This window comes from Elephas maximus, chromosome 22 (assembly GCF_024166365.1).
Source record: "Elephas maximus indicus isolate mEleMax1 chromosome 22, mEleMax1 primary haplotype, whole genome shotgun sequence".
In the NCBI taxonomy this organism is placed as follows: domain Eukaryota; kingdom Metazoa; phylum Chordata; class Mammalia; order Proboscidea; family Elephantidae; genus Elephas; species Elephas maximus.
The window spans coordinates 14,442,382-14,468,919 of NC_064840.1; the positions used below are offsets into that span (position 1 = coordinate 14,442,382).

General features: G+C 42.7%; 1 protein-coding gene across 2 annotated transcripts; it reads right to left on the reverse strand.

Annotated features, from left to right (window-relative positions):
* Nucleotides 1-3,186: 3,186 nt before the first annotated feature.
* On the reverse strand, nucleotides 3,187-26,488 carry SPRING1 (SREBF pathway regulator in golgi 1). Of its 2 annotated transcripts, XM_049866468.1 has the most exons (5): nucleotides 26,205-26,488; nucleotides 14,887-15,043; nucleotides 11,316-11,467; nucleotides 10,839-10,952; nucleotides 3,187-8,979 (listed from the first exon to the last, which is right to left on the reverse strand). In XM_049866468.1, the coding sequence occupies exons 1-5, from the start codon at nucleotides 26,313-26,315 to the stop codon at nucleotides 8,896-8,898; spliced, it is 618 nt and encodes a 205-aa protein (XP_049722425.1). In that variant the 5' UTR covers nucleotides 26,316-26,488; the 3' UTR covers nucleotides 3,187-8,895. The 2 variants fall into 2 exon arrangements, with proteins under 2 accessions (XP_049722425.1, XP_049722426.1); XM_049866469.1 differs by lacking the exon at nucleotides 14,887-15,043.
* Nucleotides 26,489-26,538: the final 50 nt, after the last annotated feature.

Consider the following 26,538-nt stretch of genomic DNA (forward strand, 5'->3'; position numbering starts at 1 on the left):
TAACTCATAGCGACCCCGTAGGACAGAGTAGAACTGTCCCATAGTTTTCTAGGCTGTAATCTTTACAGCAGCAGGCTGCCGTATCTTTCTCCCGCAGAGCGGCTGGTGGTTCAAACTTCAGATCTTTTGGTTAGCAGCCAAGAGTTTAACCACTGTGCCACCAGGGCTCCCTCCATAAAGATTACAGCCAAGAAAACCCTATGGAGTGCAGTTCTACTCTATAACACATGGGGTCACCATTATTTGGAATAGACTTGACAGCAATAAGCTTGTTTTTTGTTTCATGTAATATTTTCTTTATGGAACAACTGGTTTTCTAACTGAGATCAGTTAGCACCTTTTTTCCATCCCCCTGTCCTCAAAGTAACTCCATTCAAAATACAGCTGCCGAGGCAGTGATGAGAGCAAATCTGTTGTGGAAGGGAGGGGAGAGGTTTACAAGCCTCCAGTTCGTTCTGCAGACAAGAGGCTTTCTGCACTTCGTGGATTATGTTATTGCAGTAAGAACACCACGGCAGAGTAACAATGCCATACCTGGAGGCAGCGCTGGGCTGGTAGAGACCTGCAAGGAAGTACACGTGTCCTGTGGGAATTTCAGGGTAATTTAATCAGCAGCTCTTCAGCACAGCAGAAAGCAAGTGCAGGGAAATAATAAAGTCAGCACTAGGTTACTGGTAGCTCCTCTGTTCAGCCGAAGGGAGATATACGACCTGAGACAGGGTTTCTCCTCTGTGGCGCTACCGATATTCTATGCCGGATAATTCTTTGGTGTGGGGGGCTGTCCTGTGCGCTGTAGGATGTTTAGCAGCATCCCTGGCCTCTACCCTCTAGATGCCAATAGCACCCCAAGCCTTCACCAAGTTGTGAAAAAAATGTCCCTAGACATTGCCAAATGTCTCCTGGGGGACAAAATCATCCCGTTGACAATCACTGCCCTAGATCAACTGGAAAAGCTGGCTTGTGATGTATGAGCTACTTGCTTCTGAGTAATACAGGACTTAAGGAGAAAACGCAACAGGCTCCAGGCTTCCTCCGTTTAAGGACGTTCTGTAGTAATCAGTATGAATAAGGCAGAAAAACTGGCCAAGGTCACACACAGGCAATTCACCAAGTATGAATCACAAATGGCCCATCAAAACATGGAAAAGGGTTCACCCCAGTAGAAAGAAAATAAACTCAAATTAGAACACTGAACATCATGCTTGGTAAAGTACAAAGTCAGTGAAAAAAAGGAAGACCCTCAACGAGATGGACTGGCACAGTGCCTGCAACAATGGGTTCAAACCCAACAACGGTTGTGAGGATGGCACAGAGCCGGGCAGTTTTCTTCTGTTGTATGTAGGGTTGCTATGAGTCGGGACCTAACAACGACAACAGAACATTGAGATTCACCAGCAAAGAGTTAATACACGATAACACAGGATTATCAAGGATATGGATTAACAGGTACTCCCATAGGCTTCTAGGTAAGTGTATAAATATACAGAAATAAGTATACAAAAAGTATGTAAAATGATATCGATGCATTATTTGTGGTTAAAAAAAAAAACCTAACCTGGAGACAACATAAATGTCTTCAATACAGGGTTAACTACGTTATTGCATATCCAAGCAACTGAACACTATGTGGCCATTAAAAATAATTATACACTCAGCAACAAAATAAATTTTTTAAAAAATGATTATATAGTTTGTCGTACTGTGGTAGCTCGTGCGTTGACGCGATACTGGAAGCTTTGCCACTGGTATTACAAATACCAGCAGGGTCACCCTTGGTGAAGACATTTCAGCTGAGCTTCTGGACTCAGACAGACTAGGAAGAAGGACCTGGCAGTCCACTTCTGAAAAAAATTAGGCAGTGAAAACCTTATGAATAGCAGCAGAGGATTGTCTGATACAGTACCAGAAGATGAGCCCCTCAAGTTGGAAGGTACTCAAAAGATGTCTGGGGAAGAGCTGCCTCCTCAAAGCAGAGTTGACCTTAATCACGTAGATGGAGTCAAGCTTTTGGGACTTCATTTGTTGATGTGGCGTTGACTCAAAATGAGAAGAAACACCTGCAAGCAGCCATTAATAATCCAAAAACGGAAGGTATGAAGTATGAATCTAGGAAAACTGGAAGTCATCAAAAATGAAACGGAACACATAAACATTGATATCCTAGGCATTAGTGAGCTGAAATGGACTGGTACTGACCATTTGGAATCAGACAACCATACAGTCTACTATGCCGGGAATGACAAACGGAAGAGGAATGGCATCTCATTGTCCATTGTCAAAAAGACATTTCAAGCTCTAGCTTGAAGTACAACACTGTCAGTGATAGGATAATATCCATACGCCTACGAAGATTAGTTAACAATGACTATTCATATTTATGCAACAACCGCTAAGGCCAAAGATTAAGAAATTAAAAGATTTGAACTAACTTCTGCAGGCTGAAATTGATCAAACATGCAATCAAGATGCAGTGTTAATTACTGATGACTGGAATGGAAAAGCGGAAAACAAAGAAGAGCTGGTAGTTGGAAAATATGGCCTTGGTGATAGAAATGACGCTGGAGATCACATGATAAAATTTTGCAAGACCAATGACTTCTTCATTGCAAATATCATTTTCCAACAACATAAACGACTATTATACACATGGAGGAAATCCTGGTGGTGCAGTGGTTAAGAGCTACAACTGCTAAACAAAAAGTCCGCGGTTTGAATCCACCAGGTGCTCCCCGAGAACCCTATGGGGCAGTTTTACTCTGTCCTATAGGGTCACTATGAGTCAGAATTGACTCGACAGCAATGGGATTGGTTTTATACACACGGACCTTACCAGGTGGAATACACAAGAACCAAATCAACTACCTCTGTGGAAAGAGACGATGGAATATCTCAGTATCATCAGTCGGAACATGGCTCATAAGCAAATTCACGTTGAAGCTGAAGAAAATGAGAGCAAGTCCACGAGAGCCAAAGTACAATCTCTGCGATATCGCACCTGAATTTAGAGACCATCTCAGGAACAGATTTGACACAACGAACACTAATGACAGAAGACCAGATGAGTTGTGGAAGGACATCAAGGACATCGGACATGAATAAAGCAAAAGGTCATTAAAAAGACAAGAAAGAAAAGACCAAAAAATGTCAGAAGATACTCTGAAAGTTGCTCTTGAATGTCAAGTAGCTAAAGTAAATGGAAGAAATTGATGAAGTAAAACAACCAAACAGAAGATTTCAGAAGACAAAGTAAAGTACTATAATGAAATGTGCCAAGACCTGGAGACAGAAAACCAAAAGGGAAGAATACACTCGGCATTTCTCACGCCAACAGAATTGAAGAAAAAAAATCAAGCCCTGAGTTGCAACATTGAAAGATTCTAAGGGGGAAAATATTAAATGACGCAGGAAGCATCAAAAGAAGGTGGAAAGAATACACAGAGTCACAGTACCAAAAAGAATTGGTCAATGTTTAACCATTTCAGGAGGTAGCATATCATCTAAAACCGATGGTACTGAAGGAAGAGGTCCAAGCTGCACTGAAGGCACTGGCGAAAAACAAGCCTCCAGAAATTGACAGAATACCAATTGAGATATTTCAACGAATGGGTGCGCCGGTGGAAACGCTCACTCATCTAGACCAAGAAATTTGGAAGACAGCTACCTGGCCAAAAGACTGGAAGAGATCTGTGTTTGTACCCATCCCAAAGAAAAGAGATCCAACAGAATGCGGAAATTATCGAACAATATCATTAATATCACAGGAAAGTAAAATTTTGCTGAAGATCATTCAAAAGCAGTTACATCAGTACATTGACCAGAACTGCCAGAAATTCAAGCCAGATTCAGAAAAGGATGTGGAATGAGGGATATCACTGCTGATGTCAGATGGATCATGGCTGAAAGCAGAGAATTACCAGAAAGACGCTGTGCTGTGTTTTATGGACTATGCAAAATCATTCGACTACATGGATCATAGCATGGCAAAGAATGAGAATTCTAGAACACTTAACTGAGGAACCTATACTTAGACCAAGAGGCAGTTTTTCAAACAGAACAAGGGGATACTGAATGGTTTAAAGCCAGGAAAGGTGTGCGTCAGGGTTGCATCCTTTCACCACACTTACTTAATCTGTATGCTGAGCAAGTAATCTGAGAAGATGGGATATATGAAGAACAACAGGGCATCAGGATTGGTGGAAGACTCATATTAATAACCTGTGATATGCAGATGACACAACCTTGCTTGCTGAAAGGAAGAAGACATGAAGGACTTATTGATGAAGATCAAAGGCCACAGCCTTCAGTGTGAATTATACCTCTACATAAAAAAAAAAAAATCCTCACAACTGGACCAGCAACATCATGGAAAAAAGACTGAAGATGTCAAAGACTTCATTTTACTTGGATCCACAATCAACACCCACAGAAGCAGCAGTCAAGAAATCAGAGGATGCATTGCATTGGGCAAATCTGCTGCAAGAGATCTGTTTAAAGTGTTAAAAAGCAAAGATGTCACTTTAAGAACTAAGGTGCGCCTGACCCAAGCCAAGGTGTTTTCAATGGCCTCATAGGCATGTGCAAGTTGGACAATGAATAAGGAAGACCAGAGAAGAACTGATGCCTCTGAGTTATGTGTTGGCGAAGAATATTGTATATACCGTGGACCGCCAGAAGAACGAACAAATCTGTCTCGGAAGAAGTACAGCCAGAATGCTCAGTAGAAGCACGGATGGCGAGACGTCGTCTCACATACTTTCAACATGTTGTCAGGAGGGACCAGTCCCTGGAGAAGGCGATCACACTTGGTAAAATAGAGGGTCAGCAAAAAAGAGGAAGACCTTCAACAAGATGAATTGACACAGTGGCTACAACAATGGGCTCAAACACAGCAAGGATTGTGAGGATGGTGCAGGACTGGGCAGTGTTTCTTTCCATTGTACATAGGGTCACTATGAGTCGCAAATGACTCAAAGTCACCTAACAGCAACAATATGTAACATTGAAGGATGTCCACTATAAGGCTGTTTTCTAGAGGAAAAATGTCCAGAAAAAAGTCATGCATAAGTTGCTTTTAAAACGGAATAAAAAAGAGATGTAATGATTACCCTTCCACACCAGGGGTCCACTTTCCTCCACCTTTGCTTATGACCTGACATTGTCCCCACAGGGTCCTTTCCCACACTGACACCTCACAACAACCCAGGGGAGGCAGACGTCGTTATCCTCATTTTTCAGATGAAAGGCCAGAGACTCAGTAAGACGCCTGCCCAAGACCACACCATTAGTAACCCGTAGTCACTAACTGTTGTTCGTTGCCATCAGTCGATTCCAACTCACGGCAACCCCAAGTGTGCAGAGTATATGCTCCACAGGATTTTGAAGGCTGTAACCTTTCCGGAGCAGATCACCAAGCCTGTCTTTAGAGTCACCTCTGGGTGGGTTCGAATCCCCAACCACTCGGCTAGTAGTTGAGTGTTTAAGCATCTGTGCCACCCAGGGACCCCTAGTTACTAACTACAAGGTAGGATTCTACCCTGCCTAGGAATAGTATCCCAAATAAGCAACATCTCCACACATTTCCAAATTATCTGCGAATCCTACGGCGGTAAAAGCTTTGCTAGAAACCCTTCCCCCAGTTCCCCTGGACTCACCATCACTGAGGCATTCCCCTGAGGCCCTCTGAATCATCTTTGGGGAGCACGCTGAAAGGTGTAATCACTACCCTAAAACCCTGCCTCTTTTTCCAAGAGCTACCAATACCAGCCCCAGGGTTCCAAGCCATGGAGGTGATCACGCTCTCCTTTGGATGTGCCTGTATCAGAGCCCAAAGAGCCCTAGTGACACAGCGGTTAAACACCCAGCTGCCAACAGAAAGGTCTGCGGTCCGAACCTCCCAGCCACTCCGTGAAACCGAAGAGTAACAATCTGCCTCTGGAAAGATTACAGCCTTGGAAACCCTGTGGGGCAGTTTTACTCTGTCCTATAGGGTAGCTGGGAAACGCTGGTAGCATAGTGGTTAAGTGCTATGGCTGCTAACCAAGAGGTCAGCAGTTCAAATCCGCCAGGCTCTCCTTGGAAACTCCATGGGGCAGTTCTACTCTGTCCTATAGGGTTGCTATGAGTCAAAATTGACTCAACGGCAGCGCGTTTGGTTTTTGGTTTATAGAGTAGCTGGGAGTTGGAACTGACTTGGCAGCAATGGGTTTAAGTTTTTTGGGGGGGCGGGGGGAAGTATCAGAGCTCTGTTCATACTCTACCGTACGTTTCCTTTCCCGCTAGGCCCATAGCTCATCTTTATAGCTCCGGTAAATAAAAGAATCAGAACGAGGGGAAAAGACTTTGAATTACCAAATTACCTTTAAGCCCAAAACACCCAACAGATAACACATTTTCTCCTAACCAAAGATGTTTTCTCCCCTTCTATGACCCTTTCCTAAACTCTAAGCATGTATCACACACTTTGCTGGGCTCTGGTATACAAAATATGACAAGGTCCCTATTTCTAGAAACAAATCAGAGTGGAGAACAGGGAGTGGAGGGCAGAGAGGAATCTTGGTTGGAAGGTTAGGGAGGCTGACGACATTCCAGGTCCTTCAGTGTCCTGGCTTCATTATGCAGTCTGAAGTGTCGCGAATTTGCAAAACAGTGAACATACCCCTAATAGACAGTACAAAAAACATATTCCATGGCCAAAGGAAAATGACCTTTGGATTATCAACCTAATTTGGTATTTACGCCACCTCTTCCCTCTTCTGACCTGGACAACTGAAACATATACACCCTTGAGGGAGATGTTTACAGATGAGTCAGCCTAGGAACAGATAAGAAGCGGTGGAAAGTGCGTTGGACCAGGAGTCGGAGATGAAGCTCTTGTTTTGGCTCTGCCATTAAGTCTCAGTGGGGACTCTGGGAAGTTAGTTCGCCTCTCGCTGTTTCCTCATCAATGAGGTGGGAATACAAGCAGGCTTAATTCTCTCTCCAAGGGTGACAGTTATTGTTTGGGAAAGCACTAGAAATATACAATGTGTTTTTCAAATACCAAGCTGGAGAGGACTGGTCAGTAGACGTGGTTGACCTACAACACAATCTCATCACGTTAAATCTGTGTTATATTGCTCAAGAGTTAAAATAAGCTCAAAGAAGAAGTTGACACCAATGACAACCTAGGAAAGACACTCAAATTCTGAGTTACCAAAAGGAGTAAGATGGTAAAACATCTAGACGTGCCACAATTCTTTCACATGCAAAGATTTAGCACCACTGAATACAGAGAGACTCCAAGAAGTACAATGCCAACAGAGTAAATTCCTTTGGGTCTAGCATTAAAAAAGAACTGCCTCACAGTTCTGCCTCTGTTGTTGCTGTCAGGTGCTGTCAAGTTCGTTCCAACTCATAGTGACGCTACGTACGACAGAATGAAACATTGCCCAGTCCTGCACCATCCTTATAATCACTGCTGTGTTGGAGCCCATTATTGCAGCCACTGTGTCAATCCACCTCGTCCAGGGTCTTCCTCTTTTTTGCTGACCCTTTAAGAAGGCTTATTTAGAGAAGCAAAGTACTTTGGGAAGGTAAGTGTGAAAGGTAGGAGGAGGAAGTTAAGGATTACCACTACATACTGTAAAAACATACTGGAAGACAAACACGGCCAAAGGAGAAAGCGTCACAGAAAAAAGCACTGAAAGCTCCTCGTAAAACTAGACGTAAGTTCAACGTGATGGGTAAACTCCACGTGGTAAGATGGCGAGTGGTGAGCCCTGTTCCTAGGTCCACAATGTGAACAACCAAGAAAATGAAAGAGGCTTGTCCAATCCCAGGGATAGTGGGGGATTCTAAAAGGGTTGTGAGTTAACGTGGCTCCTGAAATCAAAAAGCAGTACTATTGAAGGGGCACAATAGCCTGACCTTAGGACCTAATACTTTAAGCCTCAAGCTAGAGAGATTCAGTGTTACAGCGGAAAAACAAGGAGCCTCTCAAGTGTGTGGATCCAGGACATACTGCAACCCACCAGCCCGCATCCTCTAAGCCGTGACGGTCAAACACAGCCCCCTCCCCTGACCCAGGGCATGCCTGAAAGTCTTTTCCAGCGCTTTGACAGGAAGTTGGGCTTTCTTTTCTTTTTCTAAACACAGGCTAGCTATGCACTTTTGCAACTGCAAGTCTTAGAGTACCAACTGCTGTAGATCTTGCATGTGATTAGAATGGAACAGTGTCTTCAACTTTTCGGGTAATTTTATATGTCAGTGTATGGTTAGAAGGTTGGTGTTCAGGGCCCACTCTGGAAGATGCTGTTAAAACAAAAACAAAAATAACCTCCTAGAGAGAAAATCCACGTTCTAAGAGACAAAACATTTTACCTGGGCAACAGGATAATTTAACTCATGAAATACAAGAACACAGGACAACAATAAACAACTAAATTTCCTTGAATATAGTCAACTAGAAAGGCAATGCATTTTCCTACACAAAACATTGTACCTTTCCTACTACACCAAAGAAATTCAATAAATAATTTTACAGTGGAAGGGCCCAGGTCAAAAGTGTAAGTGAAAACTTGAGTTTTGACATGGAGGTAACACAAGTCATGATTTCCTTTGCAGGAACCGTAGAGTCATCCAAGAATGTCACCAGGCCTGGAAGCTCGGCCCGCAGTTTAGTCTTTTCCAGGTGAGGGAGCTGGAGTTTCCAGGCTGCTTTACAGTACAGTTCCATCTGGTAAAGCCCAGGCACTGAGTGAAGCCAAAGCGTACAACACAAGAAAGGGTCAAAGCCAAGGTTTCTTCACGCCGCCTTTGTCTTCTTCCGCCGAGGCAGCGTGAACACCGAAGTCGGGCTTCAGGCTGGTAGTTCTTCTGCAGCGCCCTCTTCACCCTGCTTTAAGTCCTCTGTGCCCATCACGCAGGGAAGAGTTCGGGAGGGCTCTCTCCATAGCAGTACTTTGCTATGGGATCCCTATAGGTGTTCTCGTGCTGCACGCTCTGTTGGCAAGAGGGAAGATAAGACCGCCGTGAGAGACAGTAGAGTTTCGCTGACACCTCCCTCACAGAATGGCAAAAGTCACAACAGGACTGCCATCAGACACTCCCTATAGGAGCCTGCCTGCATCCATCTCCAAATATCACTAAAAGGCTCCAAGGCACTTTCTGGAACAAGGAGGAACACTTGACACAGGCTGTCACAGAAGAGTATTAAAATGGAAATGCACATTAAAATGGCATGCACACTTCTTTTTATGTACACCAGTGAGTTTTTTTTTTAACAACCTGACTGTAACCTGGGTATCTCAAGACAGCTGATTTTTCTCACATTATATTAAGTGAGATTAAGAACCAATAGGTATTTTGTGCCTGATCCTGTGCTTCAAAGAAATTCAGCTCTGGGTACCGAACCCTGCAGAGAGATTAAGGAGATGCACTTCGAGTCGCTGCCACAAAGTTTATGTACCTACAGGTCTGGCACACAAGCCAAACCCCACACCACCACTCAAGCCTTATTTGGCTCAGCAAATTGCAAGTGTGCTTTCAAGCAGACAATCATCCCCAATGGCTAATTTTTGAGCAATTTGTTTTCATACAAGCAACTTGAGTTTTTGGCTAGTCTGGAGTTCGTTAATTAGCCCAAGAACAATGCTAAGCAAATAAATTGAAAGTATTAATCCAATTTGACAGACACACAGCCAAATCTTCTCTTTCTTGGGATACTGTTATCAACACAAATTGAATGGCAATTGGGAAGTCTCTCTTTACAATAAAAAACAGTCAGAAAGCATAGCAGCTTCACTGAAGATTGGAACTCCTGGGTTTTATCAGTTAAGGAAAAAAACACTTCACCTTTTCTAGCATTTCTCAGAATTAGAGAGACTCTGAATCAAAATGAGTCATGTGTTCAGCCTTCTTCCACATTTCCTTTAGAGCCCATTCAAGTGGAAAGCTCTTCAAGCAAAACAAGACTATCAGGAATTTCTTAATGTTTTCAAATGCTCGTTATAATCCCTGAAATATTGATCCAATGATGCTGAACGTGCTCAGAGCAAAGCAGAGACATGAAAGAGGGGTAAAATCAAAAGGTGAAATACAGAAGCCTGACCAAGGGTACGAGGGTTCTGGAGAATGACAAATAACTCGGTTATCATAGATGAAGCCAGGACAATCTGGGACGCACCATGAATAGAAGCCAGAAGAAGCGTGCCTGCGTAAAAAACATGTCTGGGGATTGCACAAAGAGCTACGACAAATGCCCAATCACAAAAGCAGGGAGACAAGAATACAGAGAGCGAAGGGAAGACTAAAGACTTTCAGACGCTGGCAGCAGCAGGTGCAATATGTGGTACCCAAAGGACAAAGCAGTTAATGACAGCATGCAAATAAGTATTGAGAGCTTGACAGCCAGCAGATTTACTCATGTATTTTTGAATACCCACCTGCCCATCCCCTTGAAGTTCTAAAATAAATCGCAACTCTGCACAGAACAAATTACTATTTAAACAAGTGGCTGCTGCAAAACCTTAGTCAAATTTCAGTCTGACAGAGTGGAGAGAACTTCTCTCAGGAATTAAGGCACACCACCCAGACTTAAAAATAATTTTAAGCTCCCACTTAATGCGCAGACATGCAATTCAGATAGGAGAGATACGAGCTGATTAGACTTTGATTTATATAAATCTTACTTTACCATTCTAAATGCTACCATTATGCCACACAAAACCAAACAATGCTTGACATGGCTTCACGTGAGTCATTTCTCCCTAATCATATCACAAAAATGACCTGAGCACACCTTGTCTCGCCCCTGCCTCTCACCTGCCCATCCCCCAGCAAGAGAAATTACAGCTTCTGACCTGGGATGAGGTCCTGCATTTAGCCAAGCACAATTCAAAGTGATCTTCTACCGCCATGAAGAGGTTCTGGAACGCCACGGCTGCCCGGCTGAGGAAGCGCTCCAGGAGCAGTTGCTATGGAAACAAAAGTTTGCACCTGTAATAAATTCCAGATGAAGCCAGCAAAAGGTAACCTTGGATATCTCTCCTTAACTAAGAGAATGTGGCTACAGGGACAGAGAGGGAGCTGGGTATCTTATTCATCAGCTACCTGAACAGCAATACAATGGTCCACTCTGCAGAAGAACCATTCGAGCAACTGAGCACCATCTCCTTCCCTTGCAGACAAAGGCGACTTCACAGCAGCAATTTTCTGACACCTACAAAGCTCCGTTCCCAGTTCTGTTTTCAAAAGACTCTCACACGAAGAGTCTAGCACTCACCATGAAGTAAAGGCAGAAAGGAACAGGGGGTGTAGCACGAGGCGACGCCACATACCTTGCTGGGCTGCAGACAGCAGGAGACACAGTACTCGTACGCGCTGCAGCAGCCGTTAGACAGGCAGCCGTTGCAGCAATACTGCTCTGTGCTGGGGACGTTGACATTACAGCAACCGTTCACCAGCAAATCCTTCCTTTCACAAACATATCCTGAAAGTCAGAGACTAACCTTAGCATAAAGCCAGCAGTCCTCCCATCCCTGATCGTGCAGAAACAATGCCAATACCGCGCTCGAAGAAGCCAGAGACAGAATCTGCAGCCCGGAACATCCCAAGCACCAAAGAGCCAGAGGTCAGACAGAATGTGTTACGGGAAATGCGCACTCCCGGGTTATAACCAGGTTCCACACCACAGCCCGCCTACGCTTCAGTCTGCTGTCACACATCTGATTTAACCACGTCCACATTTTCCTATGCTAACCTCTGCAAGGCTATCTTTCATCACGCCTGAAGAAAAATGTCAGTCTTTTTCAGACAAAATCTGAAAATAAAAAAAAATCAAGGTGAGAGCCTTCTAAGTTAGAAAAAACTCTTTAGAAGTATCTTTCGAATTCCTGCCATTTATTCAGTGCCTTTAATTTTTTTATATATTTTTAAAGAAGTAAATAGCTATTACCTGACCTTTATAAATTAACTTAGGTTGTTTATAAGTACAAATGCCAGGATTCAATAACCGTCAGCATTAGGGAATACAGAGTTTTCTAATACGCAAGGCAGAGCAACTTCTTAACTCCCTCTATCCCTCAAATCCCATGGAAACCCTGGTGGCATAGTGGTTAAGAGCTACGGCTACTAACCAAAAGGTCAGCAGTTCAAATCCAACAGGCACTCCTTAGAAACCCTATGGGGCAGTTCTGTCTTATAGGGTTGCTTTGCTATGAGTCGGAATCGACTCAACAGCAATGGGTTCGGTTTTGGTTCTCAAATCCCATCATTTATCCACATACATACCCTCCGACCCAGTTAATTCATGCTCAACTTTAGGGAAAGAATCTCTTTACAAGAGTTAATTTATTGTTCAGAGCTGCTAAATCGACATTTCTCTACATCCTTCTGGGAGTGGGGTAGAAAAATGTAGAATAAGTCCATGAGGGATACCACCTGGCCCTTGGGAAACCCCAGGTGCACGCACGGGCCCATGGGTGCACGCACGGGCTCTCAGGTACAGAGCAGCTGTTACTAGCATCACTCCAGTCCAAATGCCCCAGCTTCTCAATCCTCAGAGACTGAGACTTGGTGAAGTGTAAGGTTGTTGTCAGTAACTACTCTGGAAAACAAAGGCTGAGCAAAAGCAAGTGGCTGCCAGTAGAATGATGACTGTGGGAAGAGACTAAAGAAGCCCTCACTTAACAGAACCAGGCCCAGTTACCTGGGAGCTGATGCCTTTTTTTTTTTTTTAACAAGGCAAGGCAATTCTGTCTTCTAAATTAAGACGGCAGGATTCTAATACCACAGTAAATGTTTCCGGGAGTCACCTTAGCTATTCCTACTAATTTTTGTCACGGGGGTTATAAACAAACAAAATGAATCCAAATAAGTCAGCATTTTTCTCAAAATTCTGCCCAAAATGACAAATGCACAACAACCCTATGGCCTCGGCATCCAGAAGATACCAGATATTATGTGATCTAAGCTCCGCTTGTTGAAATTATTTTTTTCCCCCTTCTTTTCCGTATCGTATCATAAGTGTGAGCTTCTCAGGCCCTCTTTTTCCTCCCAGTGCTAACTTCCAATACTTGGCCTTGAAAGCCACACAGGTCCTTCTAACTTCTTCTCAAAGAAAGCTCATCAAGAGTTCTTATTCTGCATCATCAATCTACTCGTGCAAATGTTACTTCCAATGAGTCCTGTAAGATCACAACCTCCAAGTGTGTTGCTATGACCTGGGAAAGTAATTCCCAGCCTCCGGAAAGTTTGTAATTCTAATTGGTTGTCTTATTTAATAATGTGTTGCTCTGGCAATATTCATGCTGGCATCTAGTTTTCTAAATGGCATAAATTCTTGGAAGTTTTCTTTATTAAGCCAACTTACCTCTTCTCCCCCTTTCACAGAGCTGAGGTAAAACCTGTGGCTCTTGGATTTTTATGTATTTATTTTTGAATCTTGGGAGTTTTTTACACAAGGAGCCTGAGAGTGTGTTTTGCCTAAATGAATCAGAAAAAAATCTCCTTTGATAGGTAAGACAAAAGAACATGACAAGCTGTTCATAATTCAATGCTAAATATTAAAATATAACATCTCATATTTTCTCACTGAATGTCATACAGTCTGAACTCGAAGTCAAGATACTTGGTCCTTGTCCAGTTTTACTCACTGACATGCTGTATAAGTTGCAGAAGTAATTTTCCTCTGCTATTCTCTTAAACCTTACTCTGTTAAAAAAAAGGTTATTTGCCACATTATTTGTTTCTTAAGTGGGACTATAAAAACAGAGATTGTAAGTGGCATCATTGCCGAGTAGAGTGTTTTAGTTGTGCAAAATTTTCCAGCTCTTCTACTCTATCTGGGTAGTCTTCCTGACTCCTTCCTTCATCTCTCATCTCTTGATGACATTACTTGTTAATTTTGAGATCTTTTGGAAAGAATTTTTTTTTTTTTTTAAACAACAGGGCATTGTGGTCTTCATTGTAAGGACAGTATGTATCTTCATTTTGTTTAGCTTAAGTATAGATGAAGATTCTAATACAAGGCTCCCTGTATCAATACACACTGTCAGGTTAATAACCCAACTGTTCTAGGAATCTTTGAAAAAGAGTAAATTTTATTTTTGCAAACAAATAGAAAAACAGGTTATTGCAAACTGCCTGTTGAAAAAGAAAAATATTCATCATCAGGGAACTCTGGACGCTGGTTGGCTGTTTAACATTAAGGAACAATTGGATTTTTTTAGTGTGGTAATGGTGCTGTGTTTATGATTTGCAAAAATCAGATGAAATATTTAAGAAAGGCTTTCCGCACAGTGCCCAGTAGGAAGAAAGAAGAGCTCTACCAGTTGTCTAGGCTAGCCACCTAACCCATGCAGGAAGCTCCTCTCTTAAAGCTTACAAGGAAGCAAGAAAGCTCCGGGAGAAAGCCCCAAAACAAACAAACTCATGTTTTAGCTGCAACAGTAACACATTTTGAATGTGTTTATAATTCATTTGAAACTATTTGATCAGTCACTCAACAAGTACGTTTCCTAAGTGCTAACACCACAAGGGCATTATTGAGGTTACCGAGGAGGAAAACTGAACTCTTATCCTATAGAGTTTACCAACAAGATGCAAAGGGTGGCAAGATTAGAAAACACTGGGGATGGGGAGATTGGCAAGCCGTCACCTGGGGACCAACGCATGATCAAATGCTAAATGACAAATTACAGGCACAAAGAACGCTTAAGAGTTATCAAACCAAGCTTCTCTGACATTAAGGGGATCCTCAAACAATGAGTGGGGCAAGAAAGAGAAGATGTGAGAAATGCTGGAAATGAAAGGAAAAATGTATCGTAGAGAAATCCCTATAAAATGCCCTACAAATGGCCCCACCAGTGTATTTCACCGATTGCAGGAGAGGAGGAGACTCAGCCTTACCAAGTTCATCCGTGATGAGGTGCTTCCCTTGAATGGAGTTACGGCACTGATTGCTTGGCCGACTGCTATTGCCCAAGTTAAACTGTACTTTCCAGGCAATGGGCTGATCATGGTCTTGAACCTGGAGGAGATTCCGATCTCTCACTGCCCTCTCCTCCTACAAAGAGACCATAAATGACAAAGTTAAAGTATGGTTTCTCTCATTTTCACCAATTTCGCATAGAAACTACAGCGAGAAGACAGAAATGCTGTAAAAAGCCTGAACAACGGGCATCTGTATTCCTCCACATAAACAAAGTCAGAGTCAATGTCATAAAACAAAATTAAAATAAAGCTGGAAAAAAAGTGAAGCCCTGGTGGCACATAGTTAATAGCTTGGCTGCTAACCAAAAGGTAGGCAATTCAAATCCATCAGCCGCTCCTTGGAAACCCTATGGGGCAGCTCCACTCAGTCCTATAGGGTACTAGGAGTTGTAATCGATTCAGCAGCAATGGGTTTTTTGATTTGGAAGTAAAAGAAATTAGGGTTATGCTTTAGAACTGTCATACTTACACGCTGGGCCCCCGGGTTACGTGCATATTACAAATGTGCCTCATATTCCTGAAGTGTTAACTTTACGAAAACCTTTGAATGGGGAAGAGTTTTGAGCTTTTCCTTTCTGACGGCAAGTCTTTCAACACATTTTTTGACACTAAAACAAACTGTGGAACAGAATACAAAACCTGAACAAACTTTTACAGGAAAAGAGGAAACTTCAAAGAAATGTTTCAACTGTCATTTCAGGCAATACCCAACACCTCTGGAGCACAAGGCCGCTTTCATCTGCAGTTAGGAGTGTTGCAGTAGTGCACGTACGGGAATACTGAATGAGGAAGCCAACTTGGGGCAAGATGAAGCATGTCAACTTGTAAATCCCTTCTATGAAAGAATACTGAGTATGTAACGTTTATAGCATCCCTTTCTTTACCCACATACCAGAGTGAAGAGTTACCCCAGAGGAAAGAGTTTAGACCACCCTTTTCCTAGCCTTGAAGCTAGGTGGGATCGAGCTTTCAAAACTGCTGTTAAAGGAACTAAGAAGAAGGTGCCTGAGTGCCAGAAAACAAGCCAAGCATGACAGTCATCTTCTGAATGCTTAAGCCCATTGTTAAGAAAACAAAACAATCAATACAAGATTCCCTCCTAAAGGCTTTTTGAGTACATTAAACATTCTACCATTGTAACGAGAGTGCCAGTGTTCTGTGGCTTCTGCCATTAAGAATAATCTGTCATGTGTCATTGTTTAAGCAAAAACGACTAACCTTGAAAGTCTGATGGTAAAGCTTACACATATAAAAAAGAAAAAAAATCCTTACAGTTACTAAAATTTCTTTAGGAAAGTGAACTGGGAAGGACTATTAACATTTAAAACGCACATACCCACATACACTCCTGACCAGTAAAATCATTTTTGAGCCCTGGGCAGCGTTTTGTTCTGTTGTAAATGGGGTCATTAGGAGTCAGACCTGACTTGATGGCACATAACAACATCCTATAGAGACCATCAATGTATAAGGATGCATGAAAATGTTTAATTACACACAGCATTGCTTAAATGATGGAAAAAACCTGGAAACTCATCAACAAATGACTCAACAAATGACTCAACAAATACCGGCGTAGCCACACCATAAAAAAAAAAAAAAAACCTAGCTACGATTGATAACTATCTAGTGTACTGGTTCTTAGGCCTGACTTCGACATTATATTATGTAGGGAGCTTTAAGAAATTCTGATTCTTGAGCCCAATTGTAAACTAACTGAGAATCCAGCAAAAATACTGGGAATCAGTATTTCTTTAAAACAGACATGGCTGGAGAGCATGGTATGTTTTTGGTGGGTGCTGCCGATGGCAACTCACAGCAACCATTTAGGACAGAGTAGAATTGCCCCATAGGGTTTCCTAGGCTGTCAACTTTATGGGAGCAGATCACCAGGTCTTTTCTCTTGCAGAGCTGCTGGTGGGTTCGAACCGCTGACTTTTCAGTTGGCCACCGAGTCCTTTAACTGTTGTGCCACCAGGGCTCCTGTTTTCCATGGTATATTAAGTGAAAAAAGTTGCAGAATGGTATTATCACAAATTACATTATCCTAATGATAACAATAATATACACAGACACGTATGTAAGAGCACAAAGGTACACTCCAGGCTACTAACATGGGAGGGATACTGGTGATGATTAACGTCTTTTGTCCCCTTTGGAATGTTTATATTTTTAATTTAAAATAAAAATTATAAAGATACTATGAAAAACAGATTATTAACAGGGCAATTTGGGTGACAAGACTACGGAAACTCTGTACTATTGCTCTTTGCTGTAAATTTTAAATTGTTCCAAAATAAAAAAGTTTACTAAAAAAATAAATCACCAACATTAAAGACAAAATATCATCCACAATCCAATCACATAAATAAAGTGCTTTTTACTTTTGCATATTAATGTCTAGCCTTTGACCCCTGGCATTTACACTACAAATTAGTATGCTTTATATTCAGTTCTTCTTGACACTAATTGGACAGTAACCAATTTTCAAGTACCTACATTGTCTCGATAATCCCATTTTCCAGACTATATAATAATCCATCATGTTCATAAGCTATAATTTAGTAAACACGTCAACATCTAGTCAACATCTAGGCCCATCCCAGGATTTTGTTGTCATCGATAACACTGCAATAAAAACGTGGAGCTTTTTTCTATTCCCTTGAATAACGTGTTGCAGTAAATATTACCGGAAGTACTGTCAACGCTATACGAAGCCAATAACTTCCCAAAGGTTATATTGCTTCTAGGATTGCCAGCATTACAACAATAGTGCTTACAATTTTACCATCACAAGTACCAGATTTTGTTCTTTCATTTACTAGGCATAAAACAGTCCCTCATGGTGGCTTTAGTTTGTATTCTGTTCCCCCCCTTTGGTTTCTTTTCAAGGAAAGCACTGAAAAAAATTAAAATAAAGGAAATCGTGGTCTCTAGCAGAAGCAGGACAGGTTATCAAAAACAACACCTATATTCCTCAGTTAGCGTGAGACGCTAAGCGGAGAAGCGTTGGGGATATGAAGCGATCACTTTGGTGCACGCTGTGTAACTACACGGAAATTCATACTTCTCTGCCCTGCTGGGAGCGTATCAGGTAACTGCATAATCAAGCTATATGCAAGCTACACTGAGCTTCAAATGCGACCCTAGATAAATAGCCATAAAGACCATTAAGAGGTGGTCAACATAAGTAAACTGAATCTATGACAAGGTTAAAATGCTCTTAACATTACTCCCAAACTACCCTGTTAGTCTTCCTTGGGGAAAAAAAAAAAAAGTTGACGACATCCCGGAAGGACCTCTTCAACATAATTTCGTTCCTGATAAACAGGAAATCAATTCTCCCAGCACTTGAACTTGTTTTCAAACATGAATATTCAAGACTTTGCCAAAGAGCCAGATAAGTGAGAGTGCCAAGACGGCACACAATTGTAATGAAGTAGCACTCCCTCACTTTTTCAAAGGCCCAGTCCCGCAGAGGGTGCTGTGAAGGGACACTGGGGGAGTCCTTCAGGGGAACTTTCCCAAATTGTTCCACTGATCCTATTAGATTGTCTCAGTTTTAAGTTTTTCCCTGTATATATTTTTTTTCATTCAAGGTTCATTCAAAACGTATTTATTGCATTCTTACAATGTACTAAGGATACAGAGACAAACATAGAGAGGGTCCCTAGCCTCAAACAGCTTCCAAAGTGGTGGATAAAGAGATACGTACATAAACCAATGCAATAACTTGCTGTAGATGCTACAAAAGCTGTCCACATGTGGTGCACTGGGGGACAAAGAAAAGAACAGGAGCAAAAAGGAGTGAAAAAATACACAAGAACTTTCTTCATAAATTGTGAAGAGCTACAGGAGTATTTTTTAATTACTAACGTTTGTTGCTTAATCAGAGTTCCTCAGTTTTAAAAAATGGATATATTAACATCTGCCCTGTGTATTTTTCAGGGGTTATCCTGAGAGTCAAATGAGATAAATTTTTTTCCATGTAAGTTGTTAAGCACAAGGCAGCATTGTCATTTAAAAATGTACTTTGGTTCTTAAAAAAAAAGAACAAAGTGATAAAGATCAGAAGGTATACTAGATGTCCAATATTCGGGCAAGCTTAAGTACCACCAGATAATGGGAGATTCTCCTCATAAAAAAAAATTATGCTTACAATGAGCTTTTTATGATGGAGGAAAACTCATATGTTATATGAAGAAGTGGTATGTCTCAACTATATTGAGAAAAAAAAATCTATGGAAAAACAGTAGAAAAAATATAAATAGTGGATACCTCTGGTTGGCAAGATTACAGGTAATTATTTCTCTCCTTTACTCTGTGTAATGTTTTACAAATTTTCTGAAAAAAATAAATGAACCCTGGTGATTAGTGAAAAACAAAACAAAAAACCAGATTAGCAACTTTCTCCTACGGTTTATCACACTTCACTTTAAACCTGTTGCTGATTCCGACTCAGAGCAACCCTTTAGATAGTGTCTGGCTTGGCAGTAATTTACATACTCAGTTACTTTAAAGCTGAAGATGTTACCATATTTTCAAAGAGCCAGGCGAATAGCTCGGAAACTTTCAGGAGCTGCACCACTTGTACAAGTATGAGGGCATTTATTTACACGAGAAGACCTCTACGGTCCCTTGCAACTCCCAAATTCTGAATTTCTTTCATCGCAGTTCTGATGTCCCACACAGAGTTAGGATCGTTCTATCATATCATCCTGTTTTGTTCTCTTCACATCAGAAATCATGATCCAGAATAATTTTCCTTATTTACTATTTGTCCTTCCTACCTTCTTGCAGAATATAGGCTCTTGGAGAGCAAAGGCCCCTTCTGCTTTGTTCTACACTGCATCTAGCAGAACAGGGTCTAGCACACAGTTGGTGTTCACTAAACATCTGTTAAATAAATGCATCCAAGTCACCTGGCACCACTCATCATTCCCAACCCTCTCCCCTAATCGCATCCCCACCATTGCCACTAATTCCTCCTATGCTCCCATCTCTACGATTTAAAATTATCCCCCAAAGCATTAATTAACTTGAAAACGAAAGAAAAGAGGAATTCAAAGCAGCAGAGGGTAAACACCTGTTCTCTAGGCAAAACGCTGCCGCATCTGCTCCGTGAGCTCATAGTCTCACTGAAGCAGAGCTAAGGATCGTTCGGGGCTCTGAAGCTTCTCATAGCCCCTTCTCCATTAATCCTAAAAGCCCCTGGATGTTCCATGCCGCATCTCCATTTTACAGATCAAGAACCCGAGGCTAGGCAAGAGGAAGCAAAGCTGCCTGGCGTCACACAGCTAGGGAGCCACACAGCTAGTGAGCCACACAGCTGGTGAGCCACTCAGCTGGTGAGCCACACAGCTGGTGAGCCACTCAGCTGGTGAGCCACACAGCTAGGGAGCCACACAGCTAGGGAGCCACACAGCTAGTGAGCCACTCAGCTAGTGAGCCACTCAGCTAGTGAGCCACACAGCTAGGGAGCCACACAGCTAGGGAGCCACACAGCTAGGGAGCCACACAGCTAGGGAGCGGCAGGTGACGGAAGCTGCAGCCTGTAGGGGAGCATTAGTCACAGCGGGCTAGGTCTGCGCTTCTCAGAGGTTTGGGTCCTAGGACTCCTAACGTTACCAAGGACCCCATTATGTGGCTTTATGTGGGTTATTGCTATTGATGTTTACCACGTTGTAAATTACAACGTAAACTCTTAAAATGTGTATTAATTCATTTGAAAACAATAATAAACCCATTACACGTGACATAAATAACATGCTTCTGTGGAAAAAAAAGCTGATTTAAAAAAAAAAATTAGTGAGAAGAGGGGTAATGTTTTTACACTTTTGCAAATTTCTTTGATGTCTGGCTTCACGGAAAATAGCTGGATTCTCATATCTACTTCTGCATTTAATTTGTTGCTATATGCTGTTTTAGTCGATGCAGAGGAAGAAAACACACCTCACAAAGATCTGTCATTGGAAATGGGTGAAGTATCTTAATAGATAATTATGATTATTCACCTTTGAAACGACCCAAAAACTTGGCAAGTGGTACTTTCTTAAATTCACAGCAAATGGTGCAGCCACTCTGGAAAACAGCCTGGTAGTCCCTCAAAAAGTTAAATATAGTTACAATTTGACCCTGCAATTTCACTCCTAGATACATACCCCAGAGAAATGAAAACATCTATTCACATAGAAACATGTACACAAATATTCAAAGCATCATAATAGCCAAAAGGTGGAAATAACCCAAATGATCATCTAATGATGAATGGATAAACAAAAGGTGTATCAATACAATGGAATATTTACATTAAGAAAACGAGGCACTGATACACGCTGCAACATGGATGAACCCCAAAAACACTGTACTAAGTGAAAGCAGTGAGTCAAGGAATCTCTCAGGCAACATGAAGGGGACTCCATCTCGACACGTGGCCTCCAAGATCAACGTGGCCAGCAAAGGAGCAAAGGCAACGTACACTACCCAAAGCTGCCTGGAAGTGACAGCCTACATCTTCTTAGCCAAAAGAAGCCACACAGCCGCTCCTAACTTAAAAGAGGTGGCAGAGTTGATCCCCCCATGTGCCCAGAAGAAGGGTAACAAGGTTATTTGTGAATTACGCTGATAACTAACACAGGAGGTAAGGCTGAAAACATACATGAGGGTATGGCCCAGCAGGCAAAATATATTCCAGAATCCGAAGGATGCAGCCTTGACTTAGTTCCCTCTGCCTGCTGCCCGACTGGAATGTAGACCCACTGCTGCCAAATCGCCTTGATTTTCAAGAGAAACTGGAAGTAAGGATTTACACACAAACTCAAAATTTTTCAATTTTTTTTTTTCTTAAACATTGTACAGATTATCTGTTTTTATCTCTGTAACAATGGTTAAGAATTAAGAACAGGGGCTTTAAAATCAGGCAGACCTGAATCCACTTCTCTTCTTGAACCTTCACAAAGGAAGAGTGTTTCACATACAAAGAATTTCCACTGTGATTAAAAAGAGAAGCCAATACATCAGGGGTCTTAAAAGCTTGCCAGCAGTCACCTAAGATGCATCAATTCGTCCTGACCCATCTGGAGCAAAGGACAATGAAAAACACCAAAGACACAGAAAATATTAGCTCAAGAGACAAAAGGGCAACATAAACCAGAGGCTCCATCAGCCTGAGACCAGAAGAACTAGACAGACGGTGCCCAGCTATCACCAATGACTGCTCTGACAAGGAACACAACACAGAGTCTCTCTCTGATGGAGCAGGAGAAAAGTGGGATGCAGAACCCAAATTGTAGTAAAAAGACTAGACTTCAAATGGTCTGACTGGGACTGGAGGAACCCCAGAAGATATGGCCCCCGGACTCCCTGTTAGCCCAGAACTAAAATTATTCCCGAAGCCAACTCTTCCGAAAAAGATTAGACTGGACTATAAAACATAAAATAACACTCACGAAGAGCGTGCTTCTTAGTTTAAGTAGATACAAGAGACAAAATGGGCAGCTCCTGTCTGGAGGCGGGATGAGAAGGCAGAAAGGGACAGGAGCTGGTTGAATGTACTTGGGAAACCCAGGGTGGGAAGGGGGAATCTGCTGTCACATTACAGGGATTGTGGCTAGTGTCACATAACAACGTGTATAAATTTTTGCATGAAAAATTAACTTGAGCTGTAAACTTTCACCTAAAGCACACACACACAGAGAAGACAAGCCAATAGTAAAATGGTCAAAGAATATGAAAAAGCAACATAAGAAGCTCAATGTTCAAATTATTGAAAAGCATAAAACGTTCAACTTGACCAACAGTCAGAGAAATATAAATTAAAATAATAACGACTAGGAATAAACTTAAATTTATAAAACTTATTTGAAGACAATGTTTAAGTGTTATTGAGGGACACAAAGAAGGCAAACACTCGGAAAGGTATATCATGTTTGTATCAGTCAGCTATTGCCACAACAATGCTGCATAAGAAACCACCCCCAAACATGGCAGAATAAAACAATATGCATTTATTTCTCATTCACGCACCTGCAGGTTGGCCGGCATTTTTAAATATAAGTTTATATAACCACAGAGATGGCGCGAAAGAATAGAGACCAAACTTAACAATGGTTATCTCAAGGGAGTGAGAATAAAGAAAACTGAGGCGCAATGAGTACATTTTCTTTTACATCTCTTTATTGTCTGATTTCATAATGGGCAAGTATTACTTTCAGATATTTTTAGACACTAAAAATGTGGCTGATGTTTTCTCAGAAAAATTGCAGGGGAGGGAATGGGCAGTTCATATGATTTCAGAGATCATCTACTTCAACTCCCTCATAATAGAGGCACCTCTAACCTTAGAGATATCGAGTGGCAAAGCTGGATCACTAGTAGCCCTAGTGCAGTGGTCACAGGCATGGACTTTGAGGCCAGGCTGCCCCCGGCTTGAATGCTCACCCACAGTGTGACCTTCAGCAAACCCTTTTCTCTGTGCCTCACCTTTCTCAGCCAGGAATCAGGCGATAGGGTTACTGTACGTTTCAGAGAGTTAACACATAAGAAAGTGAGCATGGAACACAGCAAATGCTTAGTAAGCATGAACCGCCATTATCATTATATCTATGCTCCCCGGGCTTGCAGGTCAGGGCTTCCTTTCATAACTGCAGTATAGAACCTGAGAAATATGCTTAAGTTTGAAGGGAAAAAAAAAAGAGCAGGTCGGGCTGGTTCTTTAATTTAGTAAAAATGTACTGGGCACTGTTTCAGGTTCAGCACTGAGTGCTGGGCATAGAGAAACAAAACGGGCAGGCCCTCTCTTTGCGAAGTTCAGACATCTCAGAGGGGGAAAGACCTTTGGCCACAATGATAATTAAAAAAAAAACAAAAAAACAGTGGCTGTCAAGTCAATTCCGACTCATGGAGATACCATGTGTGTCAGAGTGGAGCTGTGCTCCATAGGGTTTTCAGTGGCTGATTTTTCAGAAGTAGTGACTGCATAATACAATGTGTTAAGACAAAACAGAACAGTGTTTTTTACACGTTGGGGAAATTAGAAAGCAGAGAAACTTAGAAAACTAATAATTTGCCAATGGTTTCAGAGAATTGTCATCATCATCCCTCCCCTAGATCACAGAGTTAGATAAGAAAAAAAAAGACACGCTATAATAAAATATATATATATATAATAAATATATAAAAAATATAATAAAAAAAAGGAACAAGGCACCCTGGAGTGCTTAAATGGCAGGTATAGGGGAAGGTGAGTGTGGGCAACATCTGAGCCACAAGAGGAAAAATTAGGAGGAGTGTGCCAGAGAGAAGAAAAGGAAAAGCTATTGCAATTAGAAAGATCAACACTCAATGTTTGTTCAACCGATATTTGAGTGTCGGTGAAGTGCCAGGCAGTATTCTAGGGGCTAGAGATTCTATGAACAAGACACGTAAGATTCCTATTCTCAAGAAAATTTCATTCTAAAAAGGAGAGCGAGGAGAGACAGATAAACAAGTATCAAGAAATGTTCAGTTAAGTGATCCCTATCGCCAAAAATAAATAAATAAAGCAGGTCAACGGGCAAGGAAGTAATTTGACTATGCCACTGGGTACAGCTGAAAGCTGTTAATGGTTAGTTTGACCTGAAATGACAAAAAGATTCAACCATGCAGAGATCTTGGAATTCCGTCTGGATTTTGATCTGAGCACAACAGGAAACCAAGGAAGAATTAAGCTCAAGGGAGTGTTGCATTGATTTTTGAAAAAGATTATCCTCCCTACTGCTAGGTCGAGAATAGACTATAGGTTAAGTAAGGAAGCAAAGACCTGCTGTAGGCTACTACTGTGGTCCAGACAAGAGATGACAGTGGTTTAGATGACAATAGCAGCTGGACTCTAAGGAGAGATGAACAGATTTAGGATATACTGAGGAGGCAGAGCCATGGTTTGGACACAGGGAGTGAGATTAAGAGAAGAATGACGTATTCACAGGTTGAACAAATTGGTGAACAGTAATGCCATTCCGGGAGACCGGGAAGACTAGGGGAGGAACAAGTGTTGGCAGACAGCAGGCGGAGGAAAATCAAGAGTTCTGTTTCGGCCCCGTTTGAGAAGTCTACAACACATTCAAAAAGATCTATCAAGTAAGTAACTGGGCATAAGAATTTGGGTTTTTCTGGACAGGTCTAGGCAGGAACTATAAATTGGAATATCAACAGCATACAACTGGTATTTAAACAGTGGGGCCAGAGGAAATCACCTGCGTCAGGTAGAGAAGAAGGCAGAGGACTGAATCTTGGAACATTCAACAGAGGTCCATCAGAGAAAAGACAACACTCGACTATGAGAAGGCGTCTGTGGAGTAGCAAAAAACACAAGTCACAGAAACACAGCAGTTCACATGAACTTCACCCATACATTCCAGCCAATGAAGAGGCTTACAACACTCAGCCCCTGTTTGCCTAAAGTCAGGTGTTCACATCGCTTATTTTCTATTCTTTTACACATTTTATTTACGAACTTGACTCTTGAGAGGGAAAGGTGGAGCATTCAATAATTACATCAGGATAAGAGCACACACCAGAGCTGTCCACTTCTAAAAACTCAAACGCTCAAGTTGGACTTCTAAACAAACTTATTAATGCCTTGGGTAACATTTACCACCAAGGCACCTTGCCATTTCTCCCAGAAATTGCCACAGGGAAGAAAAGCTCAGAAGGAAGGAGGGGAGAAGAAAATTCCACTCAACCAGGTTATGCACAGAAAGGGCACCTCACTGGGCCTGGTGAGTCACCCAGGTGGAACCGCAGAGCCCCAAAATAAACGACTGGCAGCCCCGCCTATGCTGATTTTGCGGCTCACTTACTGGCCCCAGTCACCTCCACCTCTCCAGTCTTGGTTTCCCCGTAGTAATACGGAGCCCCCCATCTTCCAGGGCTGCTGCGAGGTTTAAGCGCGAAAATGCACGCCCCACTCTCAGCACAGGGCCTGGGACTGGAATGCACGTTGGCGACTAGAAGAAGAATAACAACAGCCTAACAGCCCACGGACTGGGTTCTAGTCCCAGCCCTGCCCCTGGCCTAACCCACGCCTTCTGCTCCCAGGCATCGATGAAACCAGCAGGTCCTTTCGCCCGTCTGTGGACCCGAGAGAGAACTCCTCGCCTCTCCGGCAGCTTCCCTCGCTTCGGGGAGGGGCCGGGCGGCCAGGGCGGCTCCCCGGGGCGCCCGAAGCAAAGATGGGAAGGAGGGCGGCCACTGACCTGCTTCAAGGTGCTGGTGAGGAAGTAGACGAGGGAGAGCCCGAAGACCAGGGCGAGCACCCATCTCTTCCTCAGCAGCCGGCGCCACACCATGGCCGCCAAATTCACCATCCCGGCGCTGACGCGGGGTGTGGCGGCCGGGGCGGGGAGCGCGGCAACCCCGGGGCCCGGGCGGCATGGCCCCTAAGTGCCCGGCAGCTCCATCCCCTCAGGCGGGCGCCGGCCCCACGGCCGCGACCCACCAACTCCCGGCAGCCTCCCCGCGCCGGAGCGCGCCGCGCCACGTGACCTCGGCCAGCGCCCCGCCTCCTCCGCGCGCGTCACGCCTCAGCTC